The 22217-nt window shown below is 38.5% G+C and overlaps 1 protein-coding gene across 1 annotated transcript in view; it reads right to left on the bottom strand.

The window, feature by feature from the left end:
• The window catches only part of LOC310730371 (uncharacterized protein), a 39858-nt gene that overhangs the window by 11101 nt on the left and 6540 nt on the right, over window positions 1–22217 (bottom strand). Inside the window, exons 2-8 of the mRNA XM_083549285.1 lie at window positions 18483–18560; window positions 14938–15332; window positions 9777–9877; window positions 3913–3979; window positions 2262–2308; window positions 965–1115; window positions 598–729 (exon numbers count right to left, since the gene is read on the bottom strand). Coding sequence (XP_083405411.1) covers window positions 598–729; window positions 965–1115; window positions 2262–2308; window positions 3913–3979; window positions 9777–9877; window positions 14938–15332; window positions 18483–18531 — 942 coding nt within the window. The 5' untranslated portion in view covers window positions 18532–18560. The remainder of the gene's footprint in view (window positions 1–597; window positions 730–964; window positions 1116–2261; window positions 2309–3912; window positions 3980–9776; window positions 9878–14937; window positions 15333–18482; window positions 18561–22217) is intronic.

Raw genomic sequence — 22217 nt, 5'->3', positions numbered from 1 at the left:
ATATCTGCTGTTTCAGTAGAAAACCATGGTTCAGTGGAGGAAAACACAGATTACATAGATAAACACTACTCTTTCTAAATAATGTGTGGCTAGGTATCACAGTGCATTCATTATAGAAACATAGTAACTTCTGTTTAAAAGTGAAACTGTATCACTCATATTTCTCTCATGTTAAGACCCTTAATCGTATATTGTATGATTTTGCGTTTGCACGTAGATATACAGTATATTTAAATTGTGTAATGCTACAAAATGTGAATAAACACAATGGTGTATTCTTTTTTAATCTCAGAGTACATTAAGGTTATCATTTTGAATGAATAATTCCACTGAAATTTATTTATGATCACTAGAGGGCAGCAAAGCATAGGACCATTTTTTCTTATTTGTTAAATCTGAACATGTCCATTTCTAACAATGTTTTTTAGATAGTTAAAAAAAAAAAAAGGATCACATGAGCTTGTCACATGCTCTCTCGATTCACCTATTTTATGCTTCCCTTTCTATATAAGGTTTCTTGTCACTGACAAATATTTTCCAGACCAAACTTTTTAAAGTATATATATGTATAAATATATACAATATTTCTGGTTGCACCTGGAGTCGTACTGCATGTTCCTGTTTCCTCTTCATGTCATTAATATACCAGGCCACAGCGGTCATTGTGATGATGGCGTCTTCCACCACCTCGTATCCTGAATCGCTTTTGTCAAAGTGCTTGGACAGTTCCTGACAGAAGGGGGAGACATTAATTACACTATTGAAGCTGCTAGATGCAGACCTAAGAGATAAAACACACTGGTTTTCAATTTTTAGTATTCTGTTGCTTTCTCATTCTTTTTCATAGCATTTGTGGGGGAGTTTTCCACAGAAACTAAGGCAATAAAGTCAGATTAAAATAATGCGTCACTTTTAGGAGACTGGCACATGAACTCAAAAAAATTTATTCTATCCATACACTGACCTGCAGTAAGAGGTGGTACTTCAAGATCCTCTGCACAGGCTTTAGCAGGTAGGCCTCTAGGGGCAGTGAATGACAGAGAGTGGCCTGCCTCTCCTGGAAGAAGCGCACAAGGCTTTCGTTCTTCATGCATTCCCTGAGGACGGCCACTGAGCTGGTGTTTAAGAAGATAGGTAGACGTTCATGGTTAGGGTGGCCTATTGGGAAACATTAGATAAGAAGCACGCCTGCCAGGCATTTGATGTCACTGTCCTAATGGATTCAGCTGACGTCTCTGTAAAACTTCCTAATGACAAACCTAAACCGTTTATGAAAACACCCAGCATCTCAAAATGTAGCCTCTAAGGTGTCTGCAAACTACATCAGGAAAAAATACTGCTAGTCCTAGAGGCATAGTGGGGTCATATGGTTCAGTTTCACACTTACATCCTAGCACAGTGAAAACGGTGCACTGGAGCCTGTGTTATTTGGCTGTGTGTCTATATCAGCAAGTAAATATGACTGGTCATGAATCTGCTTGAACAGAACATCTGCTGCTGAGGCATTTTAGTGGGCCTTGGGAATGAAGTTGAAAAAACAGAAACACAACCAATACAATATATTCGTATAAACAGTTTATATGTCGCTATCAGTGAAACAATGATTGGTAGTCATGATATTAGACAGAAGAGCTAAAATTTTATCTCTATGAATAGCTGTTTATGATTATATTAGAGGATGACAAGACAGATATGTGGCAAACTACAGAAAGCCTGAAATGATCTATTGGCTTCAAGCTATACTTTAACTTTAACAATGTAAGCTTAGTCTAATTACTTTTAGTTTCTCTTTCAAGGACATTTTGGGGGGAAAGTTGTTATCCAGTTTTTCCCAGCCAACTCTGGTCACTTAAATTCACCTTAGGAACGTCCTCATTTAATTATCTAAGAACTGAACTTTAGCACTTAGGTAAGGAGCTAAATATGTAGTATATATAGTCTATTATATCCAGATCACATTTGTATCTTTCCAATTCGTTTCATTGTAGTTGCCAAATTATTTGTCCTGGTTACAAAGTAATATGCTATGAGATGTATAACTGAGCCAATAGTTGACGAGGGTCCATGATAATGTGTGGTCTTTAATAGAGTTTGTGCTCCACATGTTGGTTTGCTGTATGGGAGTTAAATGGTGAAGTAAATACAAACCATGACAGCAACTGCATGGTCGGCATGTAGTGAGTTGCTGTGTTCTGAAATAAGATACCCAAAGCATTGCATAACAAAGCACAAAAAGACATACTGCGAATAAATCTACTTACTTGGGATAGTTCATGCAGTAAATAGTGTAAATGTCAAAGGCTTCACTCTAAACCAGAGAAAAACAAAACCATTCATTTCACAAATGAAAACACAACTGTCAAACTATTTTAATATTAGTAATACAAACAACATACTTAACTAGCTACAATGAAATTCTCATAAGTCATACAAACATATACAACACTGAGGTTTTCAGAAGGGTGGATAATTGGCAATGGATATATGGGAGTCATTATAGCAACATATAGGGTTCAGCAATTAGCATAATGGAGGGGATCTTTAGCTTTAGCTCTTATGATCCATCTAGGACTCAAACCCGCAATCACGCAGCTGCTGGATTGGAGCCACGTATCAAAATGTAAACCACTGCTACCCACATACACTACTATTTTCATCATCACATCATAATTGCGCGATGTCCTTAACTAGTTTGAATACTGTGTTTCACAACTGAAACTGATGGCTGTATATTGGCTTCTGTACAGGCATGTAAACATGTCGGATTTGTGCTTAATTTGGAGCCTGATGTCCACTTTGGAAATCTTTGTTTTGGAAAAACACTGGTGTCTGTAACTGATACTATTTTTTCACTGAGATCCTGAGAAAAGCCCAAATTACTCCAAACAAGGTCTTAAAATTATCCACGACTACCAGTATGTGCACTGGGGTATAGTTTTTTTAAAAAGGTTGATCCTAAAGTGATGAATTATTCCTTTGAATATTTCCAATTCTCTGTATAGATGTTAAACTAGGCTCAGGTTCTTAACAAGGGCCTTAGAGGTCTGAGGTATAAGATGTAATGGTGCCATATTGCCACCCTGGTTTGGATATTGTGTTAGAACTGATAGAAAATCTGGCCAGATATGACATTCAAGCATTTAAGCATATATGATTTGTGCTTTATTTAGCATTTGATGTCCTGCTCAGAAACCTTTGTTTTTAAGCTGGGTAATGGCTTAATTCAATGTACTGACTAACTGAAAACTTCTTAATAAAAAAATACTCCATTCGGCAAACCAAAAAGGCTGGTGGTCAAGAACCTTAGCAAACAGTGAACACTTATTTATGGAGGCTTTGTTCTAAAATATTTTCTAAAGAAACAGATCAGTGACATACTCAACCCCCTCACTGAAAACAAAGATGGCATTGTCTGTGCACTAATGCCACCCAGGTCTGGTCATTAGTCTGTCACTGTAGTGTGGAGTGTGTCAGTAAAAGTGACTGTAAACCCCCCTTAACAGACACACATGCACATGTTCAAAGGTCAGAGCAGTTTGCTGATATGTTTGGGATTCATTCACAAAGCCCATCTGTCTTTCACACAAATACCACACAGACAATATTCCACTGTTGTGCTTCTGCTACTCTGCCAGGCATATGGCACATTCACACAGCTGTTTTTTTTAACAAGTTTTAAAAAGCTGTGTTTGAATAAGCAGTTTCACCAATTCAAGGGAAACATAAAACATTTTAAGACTATTTAAATCATAGACTTCTTTTTTCCTTCTTTGTTGTGGGAATGAAATAAAAAAAAATCGTAGCTGTTTCTAGCACACACACATCATGTGACAGGTTACAGATTTGCAATCAAATAATTGTGTACTAATGATATTTTTCTGAAAGTTCATGACCTCGCTGTTCTTTACTTACCCTCTCCACAAAGCATTCGGCTATAGCTGCTGCATCAGGGCTGCGCTCCAGATCTTCCAAAAGCTCACTGTTGATAAAGCAAAAAATTTCACATCATGATATGGTTCACAAAGTGCTGTTTCATTATTTCATACAAACACAAACATATTTCAGAAGTAAACAAGTGAAGATAAATGTTTCCAATCGATGCAGTGTCACACCAGAGAACATAAAAGCCCACTATTTTTCCTGAGCTAGGGTTTCCTGGGACTGTTTTTTGTTTGAGCAGTGTTATTCTCCATCTATGGAGACATCTGGGACTGGTGTTTCAAAAGGAAGATCCTGGCCACAGTAAACCCCGATCCCGTCTCCATTTCCACATAGCGTTCATTTGTTTCTTTTCCATCTATTCAACCCCACTATCGCTTAAGAGCACACAGATGGAATACATCTTATTTTGGCTCTGAATCTAACCCCCATCCTATTTCCCCCAGATCCCCACAGCAGACCTTACAGACATTGAACCCACTTCTCTGGATTTTCCTGTTACAAGACCCCTGGACCTGAATGCTAGATAACACTCAATATGTGCATGCCATGTCTGTACTGTCAGTTTACATTTCTTCCTTAACTAAGATGTCTACAGCTTTATCGCAACACATATGTAGATAAAATATGCTTCCTGAGAACACAGAATGCATGATTTATATCTTTTAAATGGCAATGAGCAGAAAGAAAGCAAAAGAGCAGTCCATATTGTGACTGAATCAAAACCAGCAGGCATAGATTATCTTGGACAGCATTGTTGATGAGAAAGAAAAGCACTAGAGGGATTTTCAGGTTTCAGATTTTTTTTTGTAAAACAATAACTATGGTGAGTCAGACAAAAAATAAATAAATAAATAAACTGGGAATTTTTCATTTGATCTCCAGGGGGTTTGGTGTAAATTTATAACCATTCTCTTGAAGATCTAACAAGAGCTTGTTGAGAATTTAGCTGACTAAACATATATAACTTCATTCATCAGCAAATATTGATGTATCATCACTAAAAACGGCCTCATGCTACTATACTGGTCGGTCTGTGGGAAACCCTCTCCAAGGCTCCAATGATAACAATGCGGTGCTCTGTAAGTTCTCTGATCACGCCTACATGTGGCCGAGGGGAAAGGTTCATGGGGAAAACCGCTGCACTCCAGCTTTCAGTGTCTTTCCCTCCTTCTCTGGAGACAGAGCACGTTTTGCAGCTGACCTCTGTGATGAGGGGGCTTCATTTTGGTTATAACAAAAGTAGTGGGGAATTCATGCGGGCTGTCTGCTCTAAAGCAGACCAAGGAGCTGGCTTTTTCCTAAGTACCATTTATGGTTTGTGAGGCTTGGGTACAATAGAGGGGCAGAACAAAACAATATTGTTTATGCAGCCTGGCAGTATGATTTTTTTTTTCCCCAGAACAAAGATACAATCCCATATAATAAAAGGCTAAATAATAGGTATAGGTTTGTGATCACATATGAATGCATTCGAAATCTGGTAGCCAGGATAGATGTAATAACAACTTAATTTTGGCACCAAAAAATTTGAGAAAAGCATTGGCTCATTTAAACCAAAGACTTGAGTTATGCAGGTTATATACTTGCTATTACTTTTCCATGCTGTCAATAGCAAAACACTTACATAGACTTTTAACACCATTGGGAAAAGCAAGCCAACTACTGATCAGATCTTAAATGTGTCAGAGATGTTTAATAAAGCATACAGTATAATGAATCATGGTTGCAAAAAACACATGTGTTCCAAAAGTGCTGTTATGGAATCCTTATGTGGTGAAAAAGAAGTGACCTGGGGAATTTAACACAGCCAGTATAGGAAAATCAAGATGCTGATAATCCCTATTTCTACCTCCTATTTTAACAATCAGGATCAGGAAAAGGGAGTTACCTGCTAGGGACCTTAAATTCAAAAACTTCCTTCCTTGCCTTAATTCTTTCTATGTCCACCTTAACCTTTTCCTGTAGTGTTTTTAAAACTTGGCCTCTTATTCTATTCCTTTACTCAACCTACTGTCATCTGGCTTCTTTCACACATTCTCAACATTTGTCTGCTAATGCAGTTAGTGTGGTATGTACAGGGGAAAAGGCCTACTTTATTTAAGCTTTTTTCACTGCGGTCATATATTTTATAATACTGTCAAACCTTAAGTTGCAGACACAATTCCATCTAGAGGCACTCGTTTCGGCTTCAATGCTGCATTTAGAGTGATCATTTCTCTTTAAGTGACACCAAATCTCATGAGCTAGGCAAACTTTACTAGAGAGTGTCATACTTTTCATCACTAAATGTGGCCAAGAACAGCTTACTGTTTGACTTACAATGTGAACAATGAATCACATTTAAGTGCCACTGTATTCACAAAAACTGTATTCCATTTTTTAATCCACTGACTATATTTTACTCTTAAAGGCTTATTGTGTCCTTGTGTTGAAAAGCTGTCTTGTGCATACAGGGGTGTACAAAGGTGCAGGGATTCAAACACAAAGAACCACTGAAGATTCTGACGCTTGGGCCCAGGAACATGTACAAACCTCTACGTATATGTACAAACATAATAAGAATATAATACATAAAAATGTACAAACTGCAGCTTCCAGAAGGGGTTTCTACGGTTGAATGACACCAAATTGACACCTCTGTGTTTGGCAAAATCATTTAAAACTCTACTGGTACATGTTGGATTTTGGAACTCTGTCCTAAGCAAAGGATGCCGCTTAACATTGGTCTTTTATCAAACTTGGCAAAAGTGTTACTGTTGGCATAAAATCAAAGCCAAGCAACAGATCAAGGATTCAGATGAAGGAGCACAGGAGACAGGTCAGACAGAGGTCTAGATTTCAGTCGGTTGAGGAATCTGCCTTGTTGGTTCCAATCAAAGCCCCATGTTGACCCCCAGGGTGTGAAATATTCATTTAAAGGTGGTCAATGTTCCACACGTCTATGTTAGGCCTCTTTCCCTGATACACACATAGACAGTATGTTGAGAGTTAATTATATGACTTATTCATTCACTTAGTAAAATGTAGTGACTTGATTTACAATTATCCTTACATTTAAAAAACATCACTAGACTAAGGTTTATACTAGCATTGAGGTTAACAAAAGTGATGCAAAGTGAATAATGAAAAGTTTAATAAATCTCTACAAATGCATATTGGCTTCAGACAAATAACGCGACTGTCAACTATTCATAGGGTTACAATTCAAAAGAGACTTTTAGCATGTAGTTCATTGTGTGAAATGTTTTAACTATAACGGTGCACCAACAATGCCATTTGATGAATAAGTGCCAAAAACCCAGGGAAATCACTGAGAAAAATATTTTTATCACTACCTTTCTATTTTCTCTATCTTGAGTTCAGGAATTGAAAAGGTAGTGAATATAACTTGCACTCCTACAGTCTCCAATTGAAGACTTAAACCACACTCTAGAATTTCACTTGAATAAGGTGCTGTAATGTAACAGATACAATGAGCGTGGGAAGAGACCGCAGGCTGTCTGCCGCCCCAGCATGCACCACTCCCCTGCCTTTGCTCCCTGACAGGCCATGTGTAAAATATTCACTACAGTGCAGTAGAGTGCTACCTCAGAGCCTGGCTGCTGGCTCCAGGTAACATGACATCTGTATGCACTGACTAGTGCCAAGAAAAAGATACAATAGCATTGTGAGTGAAAACAGGGACCTCATTCCACAGAAATGAGAGGATGAAATGAATAAGACAAAGAAGTGCAAGTGAAATCAAATATAAACTGTGGGAAAAAAACAAGATCGGCCTTCCACTCTAAACAATTATGGAAGAAGAATGAGGAACAAGTCTTTGCTGCAGCGGAACTGTGATTAGCTCTCATTCCTTTACACGCAAATCAAATTTAAGAGAAAGCCACAAAAAGTGCCTGAGGAGGGAACAAAAACCTGGCTCTGACACCCTGCATTTTAAAGATATTACCATACAATATGCTGCAAATACCTTCAGGAGTTTTGTAAGATTTTCTGTTACCACATAGCAAAAAAGATTTCCCAAGGGGGTTGCTGGAAATAAAGCATCATGGTAGACTTCATCATTTAGTAATGTCAGAGGAGGTCCTGTAATGAGAAAGGCCTGGAGTGGACATGATAGAGTGAGATTTGAAAACGCAGGCCCTCAGCAGGAGAGGTCTTGGGGTGATGAAAAGTAAGAAACATAAAGATGAGTCCTAGAAATATATTACAATTATCTTAAACATTACATTCAAACTGTAGCAGGATGCATGTGACAGATGGTGACTGGTGCAAGGGAAACACCCGATGAAAGGAGTTTAGAGTGAAGGCCAAAATGATAATTACCTATAAACAAAAACTACTATTAACTCTTTGGCAATACCCACAATGGATACAAAGAAACAGAAAATACATGCAAAAAATTTATCAGTCAGTGTATATTCTGTTTAATCATTTTAAATAAATAAATAATAATAATAATAATAAAAAAACAGGGAAACAGCCTTTTTTCTTTTTTTTTGTTGTTTTTCTTGGAACACTCTACAACAATAAATTATTTCACTTTGCTTGAACTTATTAAATAAAGTATACCGGCTAGTTTTGAACAGTTTCTACTCGTATTCCAGCATTACCTTGGAAGTTAAAATAGATTATTCTAGAGACTGTTCTCTGGTTAAGATGTGGGAAGTTCTGTTTTTATTATCATTAGAATGGCATCACCATATGTGGAAATATATTTCCGGTAATTAAAACTTTCTTAAGTTGCAGCACCTTTTAAAAAATCCTATGCAATCCTAACACCCTTTTACAATCACTCTACTACTTGCTACTGCTCCAGGGCAAACTAAATGAGAAAATATTGAGAACAAATAATTGGCCAGAAAATTTGTCAACAAAAAATACAAACAAATGCACTCTCAATCTTGTGCCACCATTTGCTCATTTATTCTCACTACACTGTTCACTACACTGTGAACTGTTTTGGGAAAAACTAGAAACAAGGAAGTCACTTGTATAGTCTTCTTGTACACAAAAGTAAAAATCATGATCATGATTTAAAAAAAACACAGGTCACTGGTGTACCAAAATTTCCTCCGCTGCACCTCATAACAACTGTGGGAGGTAGGACTGAAAAAGCAGGGGGAGATCTACAGTATTTGTTTAATTTTTGCTCATTTTCTGAACACTAATTATTTAATCAACAATGATTGTTATTAAGACCATTAAAATCTTCATATTTTGCCAGTTTTCCCAGCAGAGAAGTGATCCATATTAGCAGTACATTAGAAGTAATCTATCCTTTATCTGACCTGCTACCCAGTAATTGCTGATACACATCTAGGTCATTTAAGATTGTTCATTAGTTTTGGCCCAAGAATAAATTTGAAATGATGCAAAACAAGCAACGTATGATATATGAGAACTCTATAAATATTATTTTAGGTCAAAAAAGGTTTACAAAAAATTCCTTGTATGGACCCACGATGTGATGAAACATATGCTGCTTTTTGGTCCTTGTAAAAAAAAAAAAAAAAAAAAAAAGGTACAACTAGGGCTTGTTAAGAGCAGTGCAGGGTAGCAATTAAGGCTGAGTTTGAGTCTTCTGGAGATACTCAAATCTTAACCACATATCTCTTAGCTGCAGCCTGGATATTGTCTTTTTCACTGCAATTGTCTACAGTCTGGGTCAATCTATGTGTGAGTCATGTTAAAAAGATAGAAGAACCACCCAAGCAGCAGCGTCTGACCAAATCTACCTCTGACCCAGACATGACTACAAAACATAGAGGAGCAGAAAGAGGGAAAAGAGGGAACAGAGAAAGTGAGAGAAAGCAGAGCATAACAATGCTCACCTGTTGAACTCATAGATGTCTTCTATGTTGCAGAACAGTGTGCTGACCTCCTCAGGTTTGAGGGGCAGGTCTCCACAGTCAATGATGCACCCCAGATAGTCCTGATAGAAAAACAAAGCAGGAAGAAAGAATGCACTGAAACCTTGAGGCATTATTTCAGCTGTGGAGAATATGTTTCCAGCGCTATGGCAATAGTTTATCAAAAACTCATGAGCTGTATGACATTTTATTTGCCTGTAATTACCTATAATTCACTTCCATTTATATTATTTCCATTATAAGCAATTAGACATAAATCAGTTGCACATGCACATGGTATGGTGTCTTCACAAAGTCACAAAATCTTTCCACAGCAGCAAAAGTCCTGTCACCTTCAAGCAACCCAACAAACACTAATCACTGTCACAGTTTAATTTCTTCAAAGTTGTTTTCATAAGTAGAAAGGCTGACTTTAAGCCCCTAAAACCTACGATATGAACGCATCAAGAACATGAAAAATGCATTTAATTGGATGGTAAAAGACCCTCCCTTTTATAAGATTTATCGTTATTTATCTTATCTTTCTGCACCCTTGTGCCGCTGACCTGGGAAATAAAACAATCATATGATCTCATGAGAAAATTTGTCTTTTCAGTAATCACTGACATGCAGATGGAATGAAGCACATCAGGAAAACAGGTTTTTTCCAATCCTATTAGGCCTCTACTATAAACTGAGCTGATCAGCTAACAGGGTCCAAATTATACAAACATAGACAATTTTATTAACTCAAGAACTCCAAATAGCAAGTAAAAAGCACAAATAAAAGAAAGTGTGCCCAAGTGGTACGATTTCCTTTGGCTTTAGGTCTTTTCCATTCAATAGACGATTGTGCTATGAGCTAATACCTGAAGCTAATAGGGTCTTACATTTTCGGTGGACTGCTTTACTTTTCTCTCTGCTCTAACACACAATTTAGCTCTCATCAGGAAAGCTGATGAGTTGGGACAGTTGGGTTGGGAGATGGGAACATACAAAAACCTTGTGCAGCGCAAGGAGAAATGTTTAATTATAATGTGCTTGTGATCCATTTAATTTATAAACTTGATGTGGAAAACACATGCTGCAATCAAACCAGTGTCATTTATAAATACTAAATCTGCAGTATCGTTTTCAGATAAATTATACCTTACAAAGCACATTTCTTTTGTCTGGATCCGAGGTAACTTACGTACATGTTTTGCTAGTTAGCCCATTATCAGTGCTCACAGTTTGGCCTCATTATCTCTTTAATTGTCCAGCTTTTTAGAGCAAACAACATCTGACACATAAAAAAAAATGAACACTAATTGCTGATGTAATCTACCATGAGAAAAGTCACTATAGTTTTGCCACCAAGCAAAACAAACACTAAAATCAAATCTCACAAAAAAATGCCCCAGACTGGTCTGGTGCAATAAATAGCTCTAAACAAACAAACATTATGAGGCATGAAAGACATTATGGTCAAGAAATGAGCTCTGTTGCCCCCTCCTCACTTTGTCCATACAACTGCTACATTCTTGCACTGCAAAACTAGGTTATTTTTCTTGTCTTCTGTTTGTTTCCAGAGTCACTAGGGTGTTGGGGCAGGCAAACAGGACATGGTAGGTCAAAATGAGGTGCAAAATAAGGAGTCTGACACATTCATCAGCACATACAGCAAAGCCAGTGTAGGCCACTGTTATTATGCTGATTTACAGCCTGTCAAAGGTTAGAGAAAAACTCCCCAGCTGCTGTGCTGCCTACGAGCTGTGTGTGTGTGTGTGTGTGTGTGTGTGTGTGTGTGTGTGTGTGTGTGTGTGTGTGTGTGTGTGTGTGTGTGTGTGTGTGTGTGTGTGGCGGTGGTGGTGGTGGTGGTGGTGGTGGTGGTGGTGGGGGGGGGGGTTAGGTCATGAGGGGGCTACTGAGTGAAGGGGTATATGACAGTGAGACTGGGAAAAGTGCAAAGCAGGAGACAGAGAAACCTGAGAATCAGATTTGGGGAGAAAAACCACAGAGGGTTGGAATGAAGAACAAGGAAAAGAAACTTCAAAGGGGATACTTTCATTAAAAGACAAACAAAGGAATAAGAATCAGAGTAGGACGGACAAGGGGTATAACTGAGAGTTACAGGAGTTGCACATATTCTCCTTTGTCTGAGAAAGTAGGTCATAGATTATAGAAGGTTGTCCCCTTCTGTAAGTGGGCCCCTTCGCTTGTGCTCCAGAAACAGGGATAGAGCCAAGACCCCCATCCCCCGTTTCCTGTCCTTGAAAATGAAAACGGGGCTTCACTCAGTCAGTTACCCCAAACGTCCCCCAAATCACACATCTACAATCATGCAGAATAATACTAAAGGATTCACCAGCAAACAAAGAAACAAAAACTTTCTGCATATGAAGCACAGTGCACATATGTGGGAGAGGGCAGTAAAAAAAAGGTTGGCCCTTCTTTCAAGTAAGTTAGGCATCATTGTTTACTTAATTTCTATTAAAACCAGACAACTTCTGCTAATAGAGGCTCAGCTCGGCTTTGAGACATGATATGTGCAAATGCCAGAGCAAGCGTTCTGACATCATCCAATAATCACACCCCATTTCAAGGCTCCAGACTGATAAAATAGCAGTATTCCTCCACTAGAAATCTCTTCCAGCAAATCATTTATGGCCTTTTATCTTCACTGAACAGGTCACAGTTGATTATCACTTTTTTTTTAAAGGAGCTGACTTCAAAACTTCCCATCAGTGATAGGACATATTGGCACATTCTGCAACCTGCACTAAACACTAATCCCTTTTTCACTGTGTACTTAAGATCACCTGCAACACAATAAAAGGAAAAGGATTGCAGATAAAAAATAATATTAATATATATATATATATATATATATATATATATATATATATATATATATATATATATATATATATATATATATATAAATAATGGCTTCGTATTCAGAGAACATGCAACTTCATTAAGAAGTGATAAACTCCTAAGAAGCAACATTGAAATGTATTATATAGTCAATAAAAGTAACTGTAACTGTAAATTTAGATGATTGATGATTTAGACCAGTGGTCCCCAACCGCGTGGGTCAATTGGTACCGGGCCAAACAGAAAGAATAAATAACTTACATTATTTCCGTTTTATTTATTATCTGATTCTGACTAATGTTTGATTTTGGGTTTTATTTTATTTACCGGATTCTCTCCGCCACATCTGTCTATGACTCACTCTTGATGCATGTCATGATGCCTCGGTCACATGTCTTACCTCCATCCGCTACCTTCTTAAAGGGGCTGCTCTGGACGATAACATAATACATTACCACTAAATTCAAACCCCCAAGCTAGCAAAATGAACAAAAACCAACACATCCGCCACTCCTTAAAGACCGGTCCGTGAAAATATTGCCCAACATTAATCTGGTCCGTAGCGCAAAAAAGGTTGGGGACCACTGATTTAGATGACTTCTAGACTTCACTTGACTTGAATTGAAAACCAAAATGTGTCTGTGAATTACTGAATGCTCCGCTCATATAATATGATACTCATATTAAGTAAACATTTTAAAACATATGTCCCATAAACTCTGAGGAAAAGTTCCTCCAAGGTTGTATATGCATCAGTAATAAGAGATTAGCAGAACAGCGGTGGTTCTTAATGTGTGCACAAGAGCTCAACACATTTTTGCATAATTACCCTGCATTCCCTCTGTACATCTGGAACTTTAAAAGCTTTGTCCACTAAGAATCAGGTCAGAATAAAACATACCTTGGCAGCACCAGAATACTTTTATTGACCACTTCCTCTGATTCTGTGAAGATGGCTGGAGATAAGAATAATGTGTCCTTTGGAAAAACTTACATCAAAACAAATACGATTTATTCTGGCGAATATGGGCTGCTTTGTCAGATTTACTTGAACAAACAAGACCCTAGCTCTGACTTATGTTCTTTTTCGTCTTTGCCTTTCGATTGTCACTTTCTCATATTAACAATACATTGTAGTTATATTGTTATTAATATGCTTGAATGCATGCTGTGTGTGTTGACTGATCGACTCTGTTGTTGTTTTGTTTAAGTTTTAAAAAGAAATCAAAAAAACTATAAAAAGAAAAAAGAACAAAAAGAACAATGTGTACCCGGTAAAAAAATGGCAGAAAACAGTGCTTCCTGAACAAACATGATGGCATTTCAGGTCACACATCTCCTTGCAACAACAAAGAGTGTAGTTCTCTTGAAATTCATGAGAAATGAGAAGTGGCATCTTGCACTTGTGTATTGCACCACATGCATGTGTTGTGTTGTGCAAAATTACAGCATCGAATGAAAGCATATGGCAGTTATCTTGTGCACCTGTACATAGATTTAGAAGCAGGTATTACCCCTGCCTTGAGAGTAATAAAAATTTAAAATCTTCTAACAGTGCATGCTCCCTTTATTTCATCACTCTCGATAGAAGCCTGACAACCTTCTCCCAAGGTCAGTGGTTTGACTCCATGTACTATATGACCAATGTGGTGAGAGATTCAACAAAGAGTCTGTTATATTATTCACCACCATCTGATTGGTGTTTCTGTGTGTGTGTGTGTGTGTGTGTGTGTGTGTGTGTGTGTGTGTGTGTGTGTGTGTGTGTATGTGTGTGTGCGATGCCAGCTATGAACAACAACCTCCTCATTGTCCTCGGCCGCTGACCCCAGTGAGAACAATCCCAAATGTGCTTTTGAAGTAGCAGATTAAATGTACTGTTGCTTTTATCCACTGCCATGTCCTCCGACCACTTTACCTAAGAGTGTGATGAATGGTGCTACAGCATCTTGCGGTGGTCATGAGGAAATGGCCACTGGCACAGTGGAACGGACAGCTTTTTTCTTTAATCACCTACACAACCAGTTTATATTACATTTGAAGGAAACATGATAGGATTAATGTAAAGATAAAGGCCTTTGTATTAGCCTGGATTCTTATAACTGAGTAAAAATGCCTCAGGCATTTTGTACAAGTGGAAAAGAAAGAAAAGGCCTACTGACAGTATACAGCTCTAACAAGAGCATCTTATGCGATCTGAATGAACACATATGCCTTGTATTAATGTTGTACTTCAAAGAATTCAAATTTAGAAGTGTGTGATGATGTTGTGAATTAGAAAGCATACCTCAACTATACTCTTTAGATCCCTCACATAGGCCTGCTCTGTCTCAACAATCTCCAGCAACACACGTTGCAGACGTGAAAGTTTTGGCAGGGTCGTGGATGGAGAGGGGGCTGAGCCTGACAACGGCGTGAGGTCCAGACTTATGTCAGAGCCATTGCGCTGGGGTAGTGACTTGTAGGATGGAACAGCTCCCGAGGGCAGTGAAGATGAGGAGGAGGATGAGTGGCCATCTTGCAATGAGGCGGAGGAGGTGGAAGAGCTGAGACTCGCTCCCCGATCGCTGTCAGAACAAACAGTGTTGACGGAGGTGCAGCTCCCACGAGAGGTGCCACCTGAGGAGGCCATCCGGCTCACGATCCCACTCAAAGAGGAGACAGATGAAGGCCGCTTAGCACCTACACACACACAGAGAAAAAAATAAAAACACACTATATGAGCCACAAAGAGAAAGTGAATGAATCTTAGATGCAAAGTCAGATTGATGACTACTACTACATAACTTTTTTTTTTTTCTCTTGCCCTAAATACGTATGAGTACCATTAAGTTTTCAAACTCTTTTCCTAAAACCTACTAGTGACTGAGCAAAAGCACATCATTCACAATGCAGCATGAGCTTGTCACTCACACAGATTTGCTCCACAATGCTGCAACCGCACTATGAAAAGACAGGAAACAGCAATCACAACTTCCTGCCCTCAATTTCTTGGATGATCAAACTTATAAACATGTGATTTAGTCAAACAGAATGCATCCTGTGTCAGTCAGTATATCTTATATAGCACGGTATTGTTCGAACTGAAAAAAAAAATGTATTATACTAGTGTGCACAAAGCAGTCTGGTCCTCATAGAGAGCAAAAACAGGCCACTGTAGAAAAAAGATAGGTATTGTTTAGAAGGAGAATGTAAAGGCATGGCCTCTACAATGGTGGCCCTTTTGAGGAACAGAAGCCAAGTGAGACGTACAGTCCTCCATTTCCTGTGACCCAGCAGTCAACAGTTAGAAACCATACTGGCTCATTGGCCAAGTCTGTCTACTAATCATCTAACTAATCACTGGAACCGCTCATAAAGACTTCCATGGTCCCAAGTTTTCTAAGCACTTTTGGCAATATTAATTGTCCGAATATGATTTAGACTTCCTCATAAAAAGCCGGAAAAGCGAGTGTTTATCTTTTGCTGGCTGTTTTCCAAAATCAATAGCAATATAGCTGTAGTAACCAAATGAGAAAATGTGAAAAGGGGGAAAAGCAAAAGGCAAATAAGTAAGTAATGCTAAGCATAGTTAAGCATATATCATTGCATAAACCGTAGACTGGTCACCTCATCAGCTGGTCAGTGCAAGGTCAAATGAGTACAAAAGTAGGCCTGTTCCAAGGTTTTTATATTGAGTGAAAAAAAGAATGCAGGGCCAAACTATTTCAAAGCTGAACATAAATTCTGTTTGACAAGTGCATGACGTGAGATAATGTAAAGCGGATGCATCTTCTGGAACAGAGACACACACAAACTAAATCATTATTTCATTTTACAGGCAAAGGATTTGATGTGGCTCTTTAGAAATTCATCTTAGCTACAAAATAAAAGAGAATAAAAAACAAGAGGAAATGAAAGAGAGAGAAAGAGAGAGTGAAAGAGAGAAAGAAAGATAGAAAGAAAGAGAGAGGAAGGATAGGTTATGCTTCATAATTACATTTAATAATATGGAAACTAGTTCAACAAGAGCAACAAATTTGCTGTAAAATATTCCAATAAAATGTTTGAACTGGTTAGCTTCCAAGCATTCTCGCTCTATAGATTTACTTGCCTATAGCTTTGTTCAGAACATTCAAACAGTAAAACGGAAAATATATATATTAAATTGGCCTTTGTAATTCATAACACCCATGTGACCTACTGTTTTATAGATAAAAATTACTACTGCTTTCATTATATGTGTCTACAGATGTACTTTTAAGACATTTCAGTCCAAGCATAAAACCATTTTTAAAGCATGACTGTAATTTATAAAAATGTCTTGTACAACTTTCTCAAATCTAACCATTTCAGTGATGGCTAGTAAAAATCTATTTGGCCTGGATTCAGGGATTAAATAGCCACTTTATAAAAGTACTTAAAATGAAAGAGAACATACCTGATTCTTGCTGTGCACGGCCACATATTATATACAGAGAAGGCAATTGATGATGATCACTTCTGATTAGCTAACAAGAGTAACAATAAATATAAGCAATATTTGTATCTTTTTTGTAACGGGCAGATGGTAGAGCACTAATCCAAGGCGCAGTAGTCAAGTTTTTAAATTACAGTTGATTATATTTATGTAGTACTGTGGTGCCAAGCCAGCCCTCATTACAGTAAACTGTTTGTTTAACAGCACTTGCCCAGGAAAAGCAGTTTGAGGAAGAGCAGTGACAGCTAGAGACTCAAATGTGTCAAAACCACACCCCTGTCTTCCTCTCTAACACATTAGCATTCTGCCTTGCACAATCAGAAAACAACCCGATATGCAAGTTGCAATTTCCTAAAAGCTGTGTTTAAGCACATAATGCATGCTTATGATATCAGTGAAACAGCATATTAATATAAATTCACCTTAATTTGCGTTTCATTCAATTAAATTTAGAAAGCAGGTTATTTTGGCTTATCTTGCCATTTTTTTATTAGATTTAGTGTAAATATTGTAATAAGTCTACTGTTTAAAGGCTCACAGTCAGGCTGCCCTAGTGCTGTTTACCATCATGAATTTTGTTACTTCCTTTGTTAAAACATTTTTGCAAAGACGTAGAAATGTGACACTCTGCACCTGCTAATGAGGATGTGGTTAAAAAAAACCTGAGTTTGTGTGTGATGCACATCACCAGTCAGATGTGCTCACAATAACCCAAGCAATTGATACCGCACCTTTTTATGTTTGTACTGACTAGCATTATTCATTGTGCAACAATAATATTTTTTTTTTTTTATGGAGAAAGCTTATTGCAAATCATTTCTCAAGTTGCTGTCAGCTTTGGATAAACTGGTGTCTTTATGCTGCATTTTCTAAAACACCACTGCATGACACACACAAGGAATGGGTACTTTCCAGTAGGCAAATGAAAGGGTTGGACGTTGTGCTGGTGACTGATGGATATATAAATGAAGACAGTGTTAATCAAATGTAAATATACAAGTCTAATCTTTTCTACCTACCAGTGAGAAAGGAGCAGTCCTAAACAATTGCAACTGCCGGAATATTTCATAATATTGCCATGTAATATTCTAAAGAGGGAGACTACAATCTAAAAATACAAAAATCCTCAAATGCCTAAAAGTCATAAATGTAAATGTAAATATACCTAGAATCTTCTGTGACCAAAAAATCTTTTGAGCGTGTAAGCACACTTTGCAATTAAACCCTGTCTGATTCTGATTATAGTTATTATTCTTATTTTAATAATATTACTAAACAGAGGTAGATAATTTTTATTTGTGTAGCCATTACAAATTATCCACTCCTTTGTCTGAACGGTTTTCTTATGGAAGTCACATTTTATGGATTCTGACCTTGATTACTCGACTTCTTCTGGCTGTCCCGGCCCGCCCCCTCAGGCATGGTGTGAATGTGGCACAGGAAGAGCAAACCTGCAAAAGACAAGTTTTTTGATTATTAAATTGTAAAAAAATTGAGAAAATGAGCTTTGAAGTGTACTTTTTCTAACATCATTTTAAGCTGAAAGAAATTCTTTCAGTCAGTCAACAAATGGCTTTCTGAGCCCTGAAACTGTCAACGCCCCAGTCTGGTGCATGTCAAGAACTTATTCAAAATGAAAGCTTAGAAGTGGTACAGAACTGACAGTTGACTATTTCTTACCGCAAAGGCCAACAGAAATATTGGACTGTGTCATTTACAACTGCTCTTTGTTCCAGTGTGTTTTTGTAAGCAAACCTGATGAACTCACCAGCACTGATACACAGGTCAGAGAAATCAACATGGTTGTTCTCACTGATTAACTTAGAATAGGATTTTCTTTCCACAATGCTACCTTCTTTCAGTATAGTCAGAGAAAAGCAAAAGGCAAACCCGCCCTCTTTATCAGCGGTGCACTGCTTTCCGTTTCTTTCACTCAAAGAGGAAGGCTTTGGATACAAATAAAAATCACTGAGGGAAAAATACCTTCGTTCTGAGCCAAAGCAATTAAAGTGCTAAAATCCAATTGAAGTTGTTTGGGAAACAGGGGGTGGGAGAAACTTGTAGAGGCTTTCGTTGCCTATTTGATCCTCTATCTCCCTTAGAAGAGGAGAAAGCCTAACATATGTAATGGTTGGCGTGGACACAAGAATGTGCTCTTCTCTTGCTCATGCAATGTGTTGAGCATTTGTCCTGTAAATCCAACAGGAACTTGTGTTTTGCTGAGAGGAAATAACACGACCGACTGTCTGAGAAGCTCTAGGGTTTATTTATGGTGCTACGATAGACCATCTCTTAAGTGACACCTGCCCTTGGCCTTTACTCCCATCGTGCCCTCTGTCACAGAACACCACCAGCAGGAGGTCCAAGTTCCCAATGTTACCTAAATAGAGCTTTCGAAAAGATCCTCATAATTCAAACAGGGAGGTTAGAGGTTTGGCATTCCCGCTGGCTTTTTGCATTACAACCAAATGGTTAACACCATCCTTTCCTGAGATTTGATTTATGTATGTCAATAAAGAGGTGTGTATAATCTCACAGTCGCTATACTCCAAACAGACTTTGCTAGTGACTGTATAACTCCTGCTATTGAAGCACTGCTGTTTGCCTTCAAATTGTTTATGTTTAGAACTTTTGCAAACATCGCGATTTCCAAATTGCTCTGGCACAATGCCCTGTAGTGTCTTTTGGTTTGTTTCTCAGCACCCTGGGTCTTTTAGAACCTGATTTCAAATGATGCCTAATTAAAAGGCATCTCGCTTTTCCTTTAACTCTGAGCATGAAGGACTCGGATCGCTACGAGGCTCTGCGGTTAGACCCCAATGTAAACTATTTTGGCTCCAGAGCTTGTTTTTAAATTCCAGAACCAGAGTTGCAGCAAGAGGTAAATCTGTGTTTCCCCCATTTACCATTATAAAGGTTTTAATAAAGGGTAAGTGCCTCCTCTGGGGACTGGGGGTATTTTGAGGCTGAGTGGAAATGGACCAACATCTGGTTAACTGACCCAGATGTTAGAGCGACACTTACAAACTACTTGGTGCCTCGTAATGTAGAGATATGTCCTATGTGTCAAAGTGCATGCTCAGAGAGGTCTAACACGCTCCTCAGGCGAAATGCTGTCATGATGAAAAATGCAGGAGAAGAAGATTTTTACACCCTATAATTTCACATGTAACAGTCGATCCCTTATGGCATGCTTTCAGGTGCATCTGCATGCTCTCTGAGAACTGCTTCTGACAAACAGAGAAACACACACTCCCGCTGACATATGGGAGCACAGCTGTGTGTATGTCTATGTGTACGTGCATGTAAGGAAGGGAAAGCAGGGATTTTTTTTTTCTGAGTGAATGTAAGTTGTATCACTTAGAAATGACTAAGTGCATGCATTACTTCCTAATATAGCGTGTCCCAGGTGCCTCTTGCTGCTTCAGAACCATGTGTAGACATGTCATATGTCATAAGTAGGCAGAGTGTCTCGCCTCATAGCGCATTTACAATCACATAATAGTGATGTCATTACAGTGTAAATCGAAAGATTCAAACAACCTCCAGCATAGCTTGTGGTTTTAATAAAAAAAAAAGAAAAAGAAACAAAAAAACTCATTAAAAATTTTGCTCATGTTACTCATTATAAACATTTTAGTTTTTCACTGGAAACTGAATGAAGACTTGTGAGTGCATGTCTCACCCATACTAGTTTCACAAGCCTAGGCTCCAGCATTTGCTAAAGAATCTGGTATGTTTTGCTATTAAATGTGGCCAAGAACAGAAAGAGCCAGTGTGACTGACATGGCAGACAACCAGCCACAGACCTTTTCCCATAGCCCTTCGGCAGGATATTTTCATGTACTCACCACTGACTGTTTTAGACAACATTCTTTAATAACTCTTTAAAACAGAATGAAAGGGACTTTTTTTTTAATTCAGTGACCATGTCTATTCTCAAGTGATGAAACACTGAGGTCACTCAAAAAAACTTCCCACCCATGATAGCCATTTGTAGGGTTGTTTCTTACTGAAGTGATGAAAATGCATTACCAAAAAGGGGCCCTTCAAAACAGGACAACAGATGGATGTTTCTCTCCCTTGGCTCTGAAATTTAACATTGGTCATGGCAATAAAGTTCGATCACAAGGTCAAATTTAAGCACAAAGCATCTTATTTTTTAATTGCAAAATGTAATGTAATAAAAAAAAAAAAGGAGACAGATGCTGCAAATATGTTCCTAAAAGTTTCTAGGTAAGATTTGTTTGTTTAAAATTGCAATTTCTTTTTCTTAGTCTTTTTGTTCATTATTATATTATAGGTGTGGAGACGTGGTTACATAGGCTCAACGAGACAGTTTTTGTTTATTTCAAATTATCCCGGAATAAACCCTACACTATGCCTTCAGACACGCTACAAAACATCTCTAGGTTACATATGTAACCCTGGTAACCTGAGGGAAGGAGACACTGTGTCAACAACGCTTTGGGAATGCCTCCGCGTGTTCTTGACCAGGTGTGTAATCGGTCCAACGGAAAAGCGCGACGTCACTAGTGGGGTGATGTCACGACCAGGAAGGTATAAAAACACATGCCGTAGAGATGGCGCTAGCTTCGAAAGTGAAGTGAGGGAGTGTGGCCTGGGGATGCAGCGTCTCATTTCCTCAGGAAACCAGGGATACATATATAACCTAGAGTGTGTTCCCTTTCAGGAACTCAAGCTGCGTCAACAACACTTTGGGAATGAGTGTCCAATACCACCAGGCAATCCCTGCCTAATGTGGATGGGCACAGCTAGGTTAAAGGACTGAGGGGCCAGGAGTGGCACTAAGGTCAAGGCTGTAGGACCGGGTGAACCAGCCCACAGTGTTGCAAATGTCTTGGAGAGATACCTCAGAGGACAAGGCCCTGGGTGGAGTGAGCTTTGACAACGAAAGGAGTGGGGAGACCAGAGGACTCACAAGAGGAGTGAATAGCATCAACAATCCACCTGCTGAGGGTTTGTTTATCACCCTTTTATACTTACGACAGCAGACAAACAGCTTGTCCGACTTTCTCCACATGGCAACTCTGTGGAGGTTTGTGTCCTGGTTGTGGTACAGCCGAGGGACCCTTGGGAATATACCT

The sequence above is a fragment of the Silurus aristotelis genome (genome assembly GCF_946808225.1).
Source record: "Silurus aristotelis genome assembly, chromosome: 8".
Classification (NCBI taxonomy): domain Eukaryota; kingdom Metazoa; phylum Chordata; class Actinopteri; order Siluriformes; family Siluridae; genus Silurus; species Silurus aristotelis.
This window is presented reverse-complemented; position numbering and strand designations above follow the sequence as displayed.